Source organism: Pocillopora damicornis, chromosome 1, assembly GCF_964200805.1.
Source record: "Pocillopora damicornis chromosome 1, jaPocDami1.2, whole genome shotgun sequence".
Taxonomy (NCBI): domain Eukaryota; kingdom Metazoa; phylum Cnidaria; class Anthozoa; order Scleractinia; family Pocilloporidae; genus Pocillopora; species Pocillopora damicornis.
This window is the reverse complement of record NC_142670.1, coordinates 12204525-12218124: the sequence shown is the minus strand read 5'-3', so window position 1 is coordinate 12218124 and position 13600 is coordinate 12204525. Positions and strand designations below refer to the sequence as shown.

The 13600-nt window shown below is 37.2% G+C and overlaps 2 protein-coding genes, 1 long non-coding RNA gene and 1 pseudogene across 5 annotated transcripts in view; 2 read left to right on the top strand and 2 right to left on the bottom strand.

Moving 5' to 3' along the window:
* The window catches only part of LOC149052016 (adhesion G protein-coupled receptor L4-like), a 168593-nt gene that overhangs the window by 98421 nt on the left and 56572 nt on the right, over positions 1-13600 (bottom strand). The gene's annotated exons all lie outside the window — the stretch shown is intronic.
* LOC149052024 (uncharacterized) lies at positions 1214-5650 on the bottom strand. Of its 2 annotated transcripts, XR_016188137.1 has the most exons (5): positions 5463-5650; positions 3550-3604; positions 3225-3288; positions 2158-2300; positions 1214-1322 (listed from the first exon to the last, which is right to left on the bottom strand). XR_016188137.1 is itself a non-coding variant. In XM_089211175.1 (3 exons), exons 1-3 carry the CDS (start codon positions 5495-5497, stop codon positions 1458-1460), a joined length of 309 nt encoding a protein of 102 aa, XP_089067301.1. In that variant the 5' UTR covers positions 5498-5629; the 3' UTR covers positions 1436-1457. The 2 variants fall into 2 exon arrangements, 1 of the variants encoding a protein (XP_089067301.1); XM_089211175.1 differs by lacking the exons at positions 1214-1322; positions 2158-2300; positions 3550-3604 and adding an exon at positions 1436-1667 and having other exon boundaries at positions 5463-5629.
* LOC149052023 (uncharacterized) lies at positions 5689-8871 on the top strand. Of its 2 annotated transcripts, XR_016188172.1 has the most exons (9): positions 5689-5765; positions 5841-5978; positions 6469-6550; positions 6698-6880; positions 7265-7344; positions 7676-7753; positions 8002-8048; positions 8325-8411; positions 8813-8871. It is a non-coding gene; the product is annotated as an uncharacterized LOC149052023 (long non-coding RNA). The 2 variants fall into 2 exon arrangements; XR_016188179.1 differs by lacking the exon at positions 6698-6880.
* LOC149052022 (replication factor C subunit 1-like) lies at positions 8595-12473 on the top strand (annotated as a pseudogene).

Genomic DNA, 13600 nt, shown 5'->3' with positions numbered 1-13600 from the left:
GAACTTACATGCTTACTACCCTTGGGGCTGATAGGGTTAATTAAGCAGAGAGAACCAAATCAGTCTATTGTTTCTCTTGTAAGCCATGCTGTGTTCCCTATTTACCAGGACATGTGTACAAAACATGGTCCAAAATTAAGACAAGCATCACTTATTTCAAAGCCAAGAGTAATATTCCACATTAGAGTAATATTTGAATTAAGCATCAGCAACTGTAGAGTTCTGAGAACTGTCTTTGCTAATTAAAAAACAAACTCACAGTCTGATTAAATTGGTATTCATAAACAAAGTAATAGCTTGCTCACCTGATTGTAACATAAAGAGAACCCAGCAAGGACCCAACCAGTCTGTTTTCAGCTGTCAGACAGGCAAAAAATGGGTAGAACAGGATCCTGTATACAAGAACAGTGACAATGTCCTGAAAAACTAATTAAAACAGGGAAAATTTTTTCTACTTGCACATGTTGAGTGCTGGACTGCTGTGCAGGTAAACGGGGTAAGTTTCTAAAGAAACTGTGGTGCTGCATCAGGGGGAGAGTATAACAGGGTAATTTAGTATTATTGACTGAGTTGATAATGTAAATTGGCCACTGTATAGAGTTGAAAATTTGACATTTTGAGTGCAATAGCCCTTCATCAGAGAAATTGGAGGAATTGTGGGTTGTGTGTGTATTTATAAGCAGAAAATGGAGCTATGCTATTGGTGGGAATATGGTGACAAGAAAACAAGAATAAATTAGCTGAATGAAAAGCATTCATTGATACCATGGGGCTTAAGAGTGCCTGTTTGAAAGATAATTTTTGTTCTGGAGTTTTGCAGCCCTCCAAACTACCAAGAAGTAGGGAAAGGCCACAAAGTGCCATATATATGCTCCCCAGAATGATTAGGGAGATTAAAGTATCTACCAACTGGTTTGGATGTGTCCTTGTCATTTCTTTTTACATTATGAAGGTGTTATGGCTGTGTTGGTATTTGAGGGTTCAAGCCCCAGACCACAACAACACTTAGGTTCTTAAAATAACGGAGGAGGATGTGCTGCCTTTGATACAACATCTGCAAATGGTAAGATGTTCTGGTCTTCTTTGCTAAGGATGATAAACCACAGGCCCCATACTCTCCTACATCTTCTCTGTGCTGGTTATAAGTGTGGGACATTAACCCTTTAACTCCCAGAAATGATTAACAGGTAACTTCTCCCTATAATATCCTTACATTATCCAGCAAACAGGTGATGAGAATACCCAGACTTCTCAGGTAGAGGATGTTTTCTTGATCTAACAGAAAAGTTCCCATAACTGATGAATATGTAAATGTGCAGCATCTGGAGGGGAGAATTAATTAATAATCAGATCTTGAGAGTTAATGTGTGAAAGACCTCACAGACTTCAACAAAGAGTAACGAATGTGGCTCCCAGTGTGGTCATCTGGCCTTGTTGTCATTTATAGAGGTCCACATTTAAACCTGCTTTTTAAAGCCGAACTGAGCTAGCCTGTCTAAATATTCCAAATAAATAAATAAATAGCTTAATATCAAGTTCACACCCCCATTGCAAATGGAAGCTAGGTGCCCAAGGGGCCCAGGAGCTGCAACTACAGTCACACCCCAAGGTGCTAGAACACCAACTGGCCTACCCAATGCTAAAGTGGCAGCTTGCTGAAATAGACCCTGCAAAAGAAACCTTGCAGTTAGGTCTAAGGGGAGGAAACACCAAGAACTGCTATCCTCAAGGACAAGAATCCCATGCTATAAAACAGCAAACACAATACAGGCACATGGTAAAACAGTGCATGCACTGATAAGGTATACCACTGGATGAGGATGGCCCCAGGGCCCTAACATCTACAGCAGTACTGCTGCAAACTCTGCAGAACACAATAAATACTGCACAGATGCTAACAGCTGGCTAAGACACAAACTAAATGCCTGAAAACACTACTGACAATGCATGTATTTCCACTTAGTCATTTAACTATATGTTAAATTCCATATAACTATATTAAAATTTGTTCATAAACTAATCCTGGCCCATGGCGACTGAGTTAACCTAATTAGCTACTATAGTCTTTAAAATGATTTTAACAGTAAGAGAAAAAAAAAACAAACAAACAAACACTCAATTTGTTCAAAATCAGGTTGCCATGGTATGACCACTTACCCTTCACCCATCCAGCTGGGTCAGGCATTTGAAACATTCCATTTTTTGGTTGTAAAAACATATCCAGGCATGTGCTGGAAGTGGCTCCAAACATAACAGCAAAGGTGAATCTGTTGCCAAAACCACTTAAAAAATCAAATGGTCTGAAAGGAAACCACACAAACATTGGTAGAACAGTGGCACCCAAATAGCTCACTAAAAAATACACTCCCATTAAACCCATTCAATAAGGGAATGCCTCATATTATTGCACTGTGTTTATATTTCTGACTGAAATGGCACAATTTCCTGATAGATCAGGCGTGGGGGAGTTTTTGGGTCAATTTTTGCTATGTATGTACTGCTGGCCTCTCAGAAAACCTGCCCCATTATAGTCTACCCCATGGCCAATTATACACCTCATCTGCTAAGTGAGTCACTTTATGGGAAGTGTTATTTTTGTGATCCCATCTACCCTTTGTGCTGCTGGCCTTTCAGAATATGTGCCCTATTATAGTCTATTCTGTGGCCAACTATACACCCCATCTGCTAAGTTAGTCACTTTACCAGAAATGTAATTTTTGCGATCCCAACTTAGTCAATTTCTGTTTATAGATGTATCTATCTAGCTAAAACCAAGTCTTTTAAGTAGGTCATGATCCTTAAATGAAGCAACACATTTGTTTACGTGAATTTAGAACACTTTACTTTTCATCTTCAGTGCATTAACATTCTGGTACATTTCAATCTAATTTGAACCTTTCTTTTTGTAAATCCTTACTTTGATGTATGAAAATTTTCCAAATCATGAAAATGTGTTAGTCCCCACTCTAGTAACTCTATTGAAAATGTAACCCCATTATAGCTAAGCGAGTCGTGAAAATGCCACCCAAACCAGTAGCACATTCCCTTGCCTTGTATGACAAGTAGCAACTTTCTCAAAAAAAAAGTACATGTAGCTGGGTGTCACCTAGACTTAGGTACAACTACTTAAAGTACGCAATGATTTATGATCAAGCTATGATTATTTTGTTAACCTTCAATATAAGCCTTGACCTTTTTGCTCTATTAGTCAATTCTGTACTCACATCAACAAACCAGGATATCCATTGCAGTTTTGAAGTCCAGATTTGACCCTTTGATCGACAAAGGCTAGTATAAAAATAATGACAAGCTTAAAAATAATAACAATACATGCAATAATAATTATCAATTATGCAAGCATGAAATTACAGATGAAGTTTTAGCAAAACAGCATCACCTTTCAACCTTTCTGACTTAAAACATGGGGGAGAGGGGCACGTATTCCAGAGGGGGTGCTTATTGGAAGGAGGGCGCTAAATCAAATCATTGTGGCATGTAAACAATTTTGTTGTCATTACTTGATGAGAGTTACTTCAGTATTTCACTTACAGGTGGAAGAAGACGGCTAAGATCAAACAGACTCTCCTTGATAACTGTAGGGCACCTAAATTGATAATTTTTGAGATTGAAAATAATTGTCAGCATGTCTCAAAAAACAAAATTACGAAGACATCTCTGGATTAAAATAAATTTGCTATATTTTTAGGATTCAAGAAGAAAAGACAGGTGTTACAGAACACTAAAAATTCATGCTGGAATGGAAAATTAAAAAGTTAATACATGATAATGCAGACAAAGGCAGGATCAAGCTGTCTAACACAAACATCCCACCTTTCAGCCCACATTCCCCTCACTTTCAGTCCCAAATTCAAGTGTGAAGTGAGAAAGAAAACAGCATTTTACTTCCAGAAAAAAAAAAAATTTAAAAATTAAAGAATTCCACATGCAATTTCAAAAGAAATAACTTAACGAGGTCTACTGTAATTTAAGACACGGAACAGAACGAAAAAGAAGATCTGTAATTTTAGAAAGAGAGATTTTCAATTTGCAAAGCAAGAATCTGTGTGGAACTCCACTGTACGGAAATATGAGAGGGTCTATTAAAAACCTCAAAGCCGTCGCAAAAATCATCCACAACCGCAAAACCGCCAAAAAAGATTCGATCAGAACCCAAAACCGTATGCAAAACCGTCAAAACCGATAAATGTTCATATCCTAGTTCTCAAAACCCTAATCGATCCGATACGGTGTTGACAAGTGGAGCATACAGAGGTTTCGCGGCTATTCGAGATCAGTGGAGGCGCATAATGGCCGCTTGGATCGAAGAGAAAACGGAATCCAAACAGGACAATCCGAAAACTTCATCGGAAACTTAATCCGTCGCCCATTAGACAGGTACTTAAGACGAAAACCGAAAACCAAATGCTAAAGAACGGAAAATCCGCAAACCGCAACGAACACCCAATCTAAAAAACCGAAATTCTTTAGCACAAAAACCGATCTTAAAAAAATATGGAAAATCCCAATGACTCCTTAAAGATGAATCGGTCAGTTCAGTCCACAAATCCCATAAATGATAACAGGAAAACCAGTATTATTACTGAAAACTAAACGAAAACTTTTGTATTGTTATTTTCCAATCAGAAACATGCTGCAAAGCAACTTTAGTCACGCGATATTTTTCAGGCAAGATGTCATGTCACGCAATCGAATTATTCATCGACCACGAACATCGATGTTTGTAAATTGCACGACTGCAGCCTCACGGAATTTCTTTTTTTAATTATAGATTTGCATTTTATGGCTAAATGGCGCAGGTTTTTTTTAATGCAAAAGAGGATCTGATCTCCTCGCGAACGTAGTGAGTATTCAGTAAAGAACACCACTGAGATGTTCATATTTTCAGTTCGTTTCGTTTCGTTCAGCAAATCACAGTAAGCCCAAAAAAATTGTGGAGATATGGTCGATTCTAGTTTTACAATAGAGACTAAATGCATTGCATGACATCAGATCTTTGAAAGATAGGCGCAAAGAACAGGGTTACAAACGTTAACTCTTTGACTCAGTAGTATCCAATTCTGCGCATAAACTCCATCATCTGCTATCGATCAAGAAGATACAATTTAGAAACCAGCGTAATTTTAAGTTTAGGAAAATGCACACTAATCGTAACACGACCACATTTATCCCATTCAAGTCCAATCGTTAGAACTTTTAAACGTAGTTTTTTTCCTCTTTTCTATAGTCATTTTATATTACATGAAATTGTTTTTGAATGATAGCGTATAACACTTCCAAGAACTTTTTGCAAATTTCATGCTGCGAATTTGAATATTTTTCAATAAACAAACGATATACCTCGAGGAGACAACAGCGAAACGAAACAAACAAATCGCAGAACGAGCTTGCATTTATCTACAGCGCATTCATGAAAATATCGACATCCACAACAGAGTACGTACCCCTGAGAAGTGTTCTCCGTGGATCTATTTGCCATTTTCCAAGCAATCTATTGAAGCAATTGCACGTGGTTTAACCTCCCTCGTCTGAAAGCTCCTTTCATATGAGGAACTCTATTTGGTTCCGTGAATTTGAATTAGATTATGGTTATCTTATTAAGGTCTGTCTCAGAAAATTAGCGGAAGAGAAATAGCAGGAGTCTGGAAGCTAGCTAGGTTGGTGACCGCTGACTGAAGTATAAAGGATTTTCAAAGATGGCGGAGAAATGTAGGAGAGTAATGTGAACGTGTCACTATACTAAAATGGTTCGTGAGTCCTTTTAGTTCTCAGCGGCAGTCTTTTAACCGGTGTTTTAATTGTAATTACATATTTTTTTACAGGATACTCGATCGTTCTTTAGCTCTGCTGGAAAGACAGCGAAACAAGGCGCTTCGAAAGTAGAAAATAAGCGCGGCAAAGTTTCTACTGCCAAGTCATTATCGAAACATGATGTAGGAAAGAGCCGAACGAAAAGCAAGGTAAGTAATGGATTATGTAGCATTTGAGAGAGAAATTTATTTGTGTTATCAGGGAATTCGATTTCAGAGGTGACGGAGAAAAGATCTGCCCATATCACAGCCCCTGTCTGACTGAATCGATCATCATGTGTATCTATGTACTCTGCGATTCACATTCCTATCTATCTTCTCCTGGGGATGGGGGGGGGGGGACACCTTATTTCGCTAAAATTGGTATTTATTGCCATGCATGGTAGAATTTCCTTTGTCATGAATCTTTAATTTTGCACATGGTAGACAATTTTACAACATGTTTTAACTAAGAGTTTCATTCCACTACATATATCTAACCCAAGGTATCTTTCTGGACTGGAATGTGAGAAATGGTGTGTTAATGTGTGTTAACTAACTTTGTAGGTATAATTTTCAATGGTCTGTCAGAGTATGTCAGGGTAGCTGAGTGAGGCTGATAAGTTACTATGTTTTGCCTTTTTTTTTTTTCCCTAAACAGGGTTGTAACAGGGTTGCCTGAAAACAAAAACCAAAAGAAAATCAGAAGAGGAAGAAGAGAGGAAAAAACATTATTAACTCAGGTAATGTTTTAGGGTGAAGACGTACAGTTTCAAAAGGAACAGATGTTGAGACTCTACACAAACTATTACACCTCTGTTTTTGTTTTAATGGTGTACTGTGCTGTACAGTGTCCTTGTCAATTCCAAATGTAATTTGCATTATTACAGAAACAGCCTCCTGGTTAGCTCAATTGGTTAGAGCACTGGACTATTGTGCAGGAGGTCGAGGGTTTGAGCCCAGACTGGACCAACACTCAAGGTCTTAAAATAACTGAGGAGAATGTGCTACCTTTCTATAATGTCAAGAAATGGAGAGACATTCTAGTCTTCTCGGATAAGGATGAATAAACCGTAAGTCCCATCTCCTGCTTCTATTAATTAGTCAATTTGGTTAGGCAGGGGACATTAAAGAACCCACTCACAAGATTACTGTGATGTGGTCTGGCCTGTTTACTGGGAATTGGTAGGGGGAGGGGGTCTGGCCTTGTCATTGTTCACACGGGATCCACTCTAATTGGCTAAAGCTGTAGTGGTCTCCCTGCCTGAGATAATTAGGTGAGGCTAAATAAATTAGGGTGTAAAAAGATTCACATAATGATATGTACAACATCTCAATGATGTCCTGACCCTATTTCTAAATTAATCTTACATCTCTGTTAGATTCTGATGAAGATCCTCTTCCTACAAAAATCAGTTATGTGATTTGTTTCTTGAATTTTGTTCCATTTCATACAGCTGTAGTTAATCCTTTAACTCCCAGAAGTGATTAACATGAAACCTCTCCTTATGATGTCTACACATTATTCAGCAAACAGGTAATGAGAATATTTAAACTTATCAAGCAGAAGCTGCTATCTTGATCTAGTACCAAGTTCTCATGACTAATTTAGAAGGAAATGTGTAGCAGCTAGAGGGGAGAAATAACAATCAGATCTTAGGAGTTTAAAGGTTAAACTTTTGGACCCTAATATCACCCCTGAATCAAGAGTCAAGGAAATGATCACTAACTATAAAAGCTTTTGATTATTTTAGAAAATTCTCCCTATAATTGCCTCAGAAAATGCATAGGGAACAGTATGGAGAATATACATACTGATGTCAAGGTGTATTCAGAACCTGGTTCTCTTTCATTCATGTCTCTTTTAGAAAAGCCACATCAGTAAAGAAGGAGGAGAGTTCAAAAGCTATGAAAAGTAGAATCTTGACCAATCAGCTTGGACTCAGGTAAGGAAATTATGTCTAATTATTGAGGGTGCCCTATACTTTTTACGAGAAGGGTGATTGGGAGAGTTTGTTTTCAGGGGAATCATGATTTCATTTTTTTTTTTTTTCATGAATTTTGATGAAAGATGACATTATCTTTCCATTTCCATCTGAACAGTTTTTTCTTTATTTAAACGCGACCCATGAATGAAGAATTATATGAATTAAATGTGATTGACAGACCATTTCGTTTCCCTGATGAATTTCAGGTTATTTGAAAGAGCCAAACTTGTAGGATTAACAGCTTTATAAACAGGTGAGAAACTTTTAATTTGTGAATTTGGCTTATTGGCGTTATTGAAGAGTGGGAGGGCTGGATAGGAAAATATTTAGTGTCAGGTGAGCTTGAGGTAAAATAAAGTCAGGTTTTTACATCACCTGACCCTTAACTTTGCCTATGTATTAGCTTGCCAAAGAAGAAAAAGTCATCCACTTCATTTAGGATTGAGCACACTCACCATCAGACCACTGTACCTTTAATAAAAATTTGATATTAGAGTGCTTTAATTGTATTTTGATGTGGTTTCTACAGATGAGGAAGAAGTTGTACCTTAGAAATTAAGTCTGCGAAACAAACAGAAAAGCTAGCTTCTAAAGAGGTCCACTGAGTTAATGAGAGGTAACATGCATCACTCTTTATTACTATATTTGATACTTCAGTTAAATTAATGGGTAGTGACCAACTGAGGGAAAGCTTTGGCAAAAACGACACCATGGGGATAAGTCTTTTCGCCTCTAAGCTATTTAAATCAATTCTCTTTGCTGTCTGTCACACAAGTGTTATGACAATATCTTTTAGAATATGGTGTTCACTCAAACGATATCTTCTGGTCTGATGATTTTCTTTCTTCTCTTTAACTTGCTGCTTGACTGTGAATTTGTATTGATACAAGAAATTAGAAAATTAATCAATCTTGAGAGTGCAAATTTTAAGCTTTATCCAGAGCTCAGCCCTCTTAATGATCATACCTTGATTCCCTGTAGAACCATCAAAAATTTTTTTCTTTTCAATTCACTCAGAGATCTGACAAGTCTGAAGAAAATGAAGACTCCATAGTGAATAGAAAAGAAGAGTACAAGAATGGGAGAGAAAAAGAAGGAAGAGAAAATGGGAATGTCAACCATCACACAATAGAGCAACCATCAAAGAAAAGAAAGGAAGACCTCCCAGAATCAAAGTCTGAGGTTAAAAAGCCTTCCCCTGAGAAGAAAAAGGTTTGTAAGCCTTTTGATCACCATCCTTTATTGGTCCAAAATCAATCAGTACTATTAATGCTTAAATGTGCTACCCTGATACCAGAATTGATTGGATCCAATATGATTGCATGTGTATGGTATGTCTTTCAGCACTTGAATAAGGTACTTGAAGATGAAACAGTAACATTTTATGACTAAATTGCAGGTAATTTAGTGTTAACAACTGGGTTGAAAACGTAAATTAGCCACAGTAAAGGGTAAAAAAGCTGACGTTTCGAGCGACTCGGGCAATTTTGGAAAATTTTGAAAACTCTCGTGCAATTAATCCTTAATAGTACTTGGCCTCATGTGATTAAATATACTTACTCTCCCATGTTGCTAACAATACCTGCAACAAAACATCACTTTCAATACTATAACCACTCAAAGTACTACCATTACTGTACCTAGAATTTACACTAAACAGTAACTGTGGTAACAAAACTTTTAGGTACATTTTTGGAGATTTTAACTTTGACAATCCAGGAAGATGCTGCCTCTTTGTCTCCATTTTTCAAAGCAGCAGTGTCCTTCACTATCGACATTCCTATTTGAGACAACTCTTACCTTGTGAGGACAACTCTCAGCTGTTAGAACAACTCTCAGCTGTTAGAATGTTTGATATACATGTAACTTTTGTTCACTTCAAATTTTATTCATGGACTTTTCAGGAAGTACCAAAGAAAACTCCTTTTATCAAACTGGCTGCCAAAGCTGCCACAGTTCCAGAAACTCCAGTTAGAGACTCAAAACCAAGTCCAAAGAAAATTGTTACTCCGAAAAAGGATAAAAAAGATGTTGATAAGGAAACTCCAATCAAAGGAACACCAAAGATGTTAAAATCAGAGGAAGTGGTTGAAGGTCCACCCTCATTGGAATAGAAAAAATCTGGTCACCAGAGTTTTATGGCAAGAGATGGTCCCAGGACACTTGGTTCAAAGGAAATTCCTCAGGTAGGTTTCAAAGACCAAGATCTGATTGTTAATTCTCCCCTCTGTCTGCTACACATTTTTCTGTAAATTAATAAAAGAGAATTTGTTGTTAGATCATTATAACACAACTACATGTGCCTGATGAGTTTTAGTGTTCTCATTACCTGTTGGCTGGATAATGTATGGATATTCATGGGAGAAGTTACATGTTAATTTCTTCTGGTAGTTAAATTATTATTATCTCTCAAGCTCTTTATGGTTTGTTTTCCATCCTTTCAAATTTTAATGAGAGATGCAAGACAAAGGAAAACGAAGATTATCAGAATTAAGGCTAATTTGGAAAATCTGCAGGTACAGTTTACTGGAAAAAATTGCAAAATGCATGCTTTGATTAACCCATTTACTCCCAAGATCTCAATAGTAATTCTCCTTACTGTCTGCCATACAAGTCTTGTGGTTTTGGTTCGGAGAATTTGGTCTTGAATCAGCTAATAATCCCCTGGTTGATATTTGTCTTTATTCTCATCACTTGTCTGCATGATATTGTATTGATATTGTAAGGAGAAGTTCTGTCTTGGTCACTCATGGGAGTTAAAGGGTTAGACAAAAAAATGTATTTTATCCTTTTACTCTCAGTTGTTGTTTAAATGTTGGTTCAATGTCAGTATCTGAGAAACTGCCCACCTACCCCTCCCCCTAATCCAACATGAACCCTTAGTTGTTATCAGTTGATTGTTGTTGGGTTAGGGGAGGGGTGGGTCCACAGATGCTGACATTTATCCCAAATGTTTATGGTGTATCTACAGAGTTTTTTTTTTCATTTTTCACCATTTATAACTTTTCAGTTTGGACAGTATTAACAGGTTTTCAAGGGAAGAATTATTATTTGTCTGCATAATTATCTTGAATCATGCACGCACTTGATATTTTTTAGGGAGCAGAAAACTGTTTGGATGGACTGACATTTGTTATTACAGGAGTCTTGGAAAATATTGAGAGAGAGGAGGCCGCTGGTATGATTCAAGGATATGGTGGAAAAGTTACCCAATCACTGAGCAAGAAAACAAGTTATGTCGTTGTGGGACGGGATCCTGGAGAGCATAAACTTTCTAAGGTACATTGTAATACACAGGTCAAAAAAGGGAAGAAAACAAAAACAAAAACATGAATGCAAACATATAGGTTGCACCTTTTTCCCTAAATTTTTGTAACAAATCTGGGCTGCGGCTTACTGCAAAAATACCGGGGAAACTTGCCAATAGTTTGCATAAATTAACTCAATTAATTGACGATTCATAAGTCTGTGTAGCAAACTAACAAAAACTGAAAAATTTACAACTTAGGGAAGAAATTAATTATTTCCTTTGCAAGTTTGTTGGCTTCTAAAAAAGCTGTTCTTGTTCATTGGCATAAGCTTATATTTCTTGCTGAGGAGGTCATTAAACATTGCTTTGTTTAGAGACCCATTAACTGATTTAAGGTTGTCTCTACTTCATTGAACAGCTAAACATTACTGGACAAGGAAACTATGGTTTCTTTGTTGTTGTTGCTCCTTTTTTTTTTTTTTCTTTTTCCGACTTTGGTTCTTATCTGTTAGGCCAAGGCAATGTGGAACATCACAAATAGATGAAGACGGTCTGTTTGAGCTTGTCAGAACAAAACCAGGCGATAAGACCAGCTATGAACCACCAATTGTGGAGAAGAATACAAAGAAGAAGGAGAAAGCTGAACCAGTGGAGTCCCTCAGCCAGGGAAGAGATCAGTGTGAAGGTGATTCTTCACAACTGAGTGAAAGATCTGTGTCATCTCCAACAACACAAACACTATCATCACCTGCACTGAAAGGTGAGTGTTTCAAACCTTTCCAACAATTAGCACAAGAGCATGACTTCACAGTAAATTTAATTCACATTTTAGCTGTATGCCTTAAATTTCTTTACCAGTTAGCATCCTACATGTATTATGTGATTATTATACTTGGCGAATATAATCTCTCTTGTGTGCATCCAGGTGCATTTGTACAACTTACTGATGACATAAATACATGTTTCCTAATTCCCACATTCAGAGATACATTTTTTTAAACAGCTGTTACTTATGAACTTTGAGGAATTTATTTCACTCGACAGTCACTTATACATGCAGTTAGTATGTTGGTAATGGAATCACAGTTTTAAACATTTTTATTTTGCACAGCTTTCTTTTTCAACAAAGACCAAGATGGGTCGTCCTTAAAGGCAGCTCTTCTGTGCTGTTCCCCAGGAGTTGGTAAAACCACAACAGCAACACTTGTTTGTGAAGAGCTTGGTTTTACGTTCATTGAAATGAATACCTGTGACACACGGAGCAAAAAGACCTTGGAAGAACACATTTCTCATTCACTATGCAATAAAACCATGGATGGCTTTCTGACTGGTTGTCAAATTTCTGATAGATTTGGAATGAATTTTATATTATCAAAGATGCTTCATTCATTCTCCTGTCTTACTAAACTGATTTTCCACTGTAGTTAGTTTATTATTATCAACTGAGTTAGTAACGTAAATTACAGATCTATTGGTCAACTTTTCCTACAAATTTGTGAAGTTTCCAAGCCGACAAGTCGCCGTCATCATTAATAAGAAAATTTCCTTCACTATGCTTTCGGTATGTGTGTTTTTCTCTTGTGGAGTAACGTCTAAGTAACACATGAGGTCTCGTTAGTGTTGGTCATATAATAAGGGAATAACTCGCATCTCTCACTCACCCGAGTTCCACGTGCGTAGTGTAAGTTGAGGAGCGAGTTCTTTTGTTTTTGTTTTTGTTTTTTTTCCGCTTTGATTCGCTTTGATTCGCGGCGCAAGCGCAAAAGCCTATAGTTTGGTTATGGTTTCTAATATGTGCTTATAAACAAAGGAACTATGCTCATTCTCCCCAGTCCTATCAGCGCCCTTCGATCAACCTAATCGGGCGGTGGTTTAACGACCACCACATCAGCAAGAAAAGACAAAATAAAAAAGTAGGACGTTTATATCATTGTGCTACACTCCGGATTAATGAAAATAAAAAGGTAAAAAATGTAATATGAGGCCCTGTCCGAACTTGGCGTATAAATAGTGAAACAGCATAGCTACAAAATAGAATCATGGGTCACGAAATAAACAATGATACACGATTTTCTGTTTCGAGTTCGATGAGCTCATATTCAGCTTCTTCAATACTGCTGGTGTTACCAAGTGCACCGTTTTGTTACACACTTGTGGGGCAAATCACATTTTCACAGGAGTGAAGGTGAGGACAGAATAAGTTAATAGCGACCTAATGCAGTGAATGAGATAAACGGGTATTGACTAAAGATACAAATAGAAATAATTTGAGAGATGAGACAAAAGAATGAAAGAAATATCGATCTTATTTACCTGTCACGAACGCAGGATTGAATCTTAGACCATCAGATTTTACGATCTGAAGTTCACCCAAGTAGCTATAGATTTCTCGTCAATGAGCTATGACATACAATGGATACATAAAGGATCATCCTGCATACTGCAAAGATCATCAATGTCGAAAGTTTCATGTCTTAAAATACATAATAATAGAAGAGCAATTTCAAGCTCTTTCGTGACAAAGGAAAAAATCATTTTTAACCTACGATCGAAAA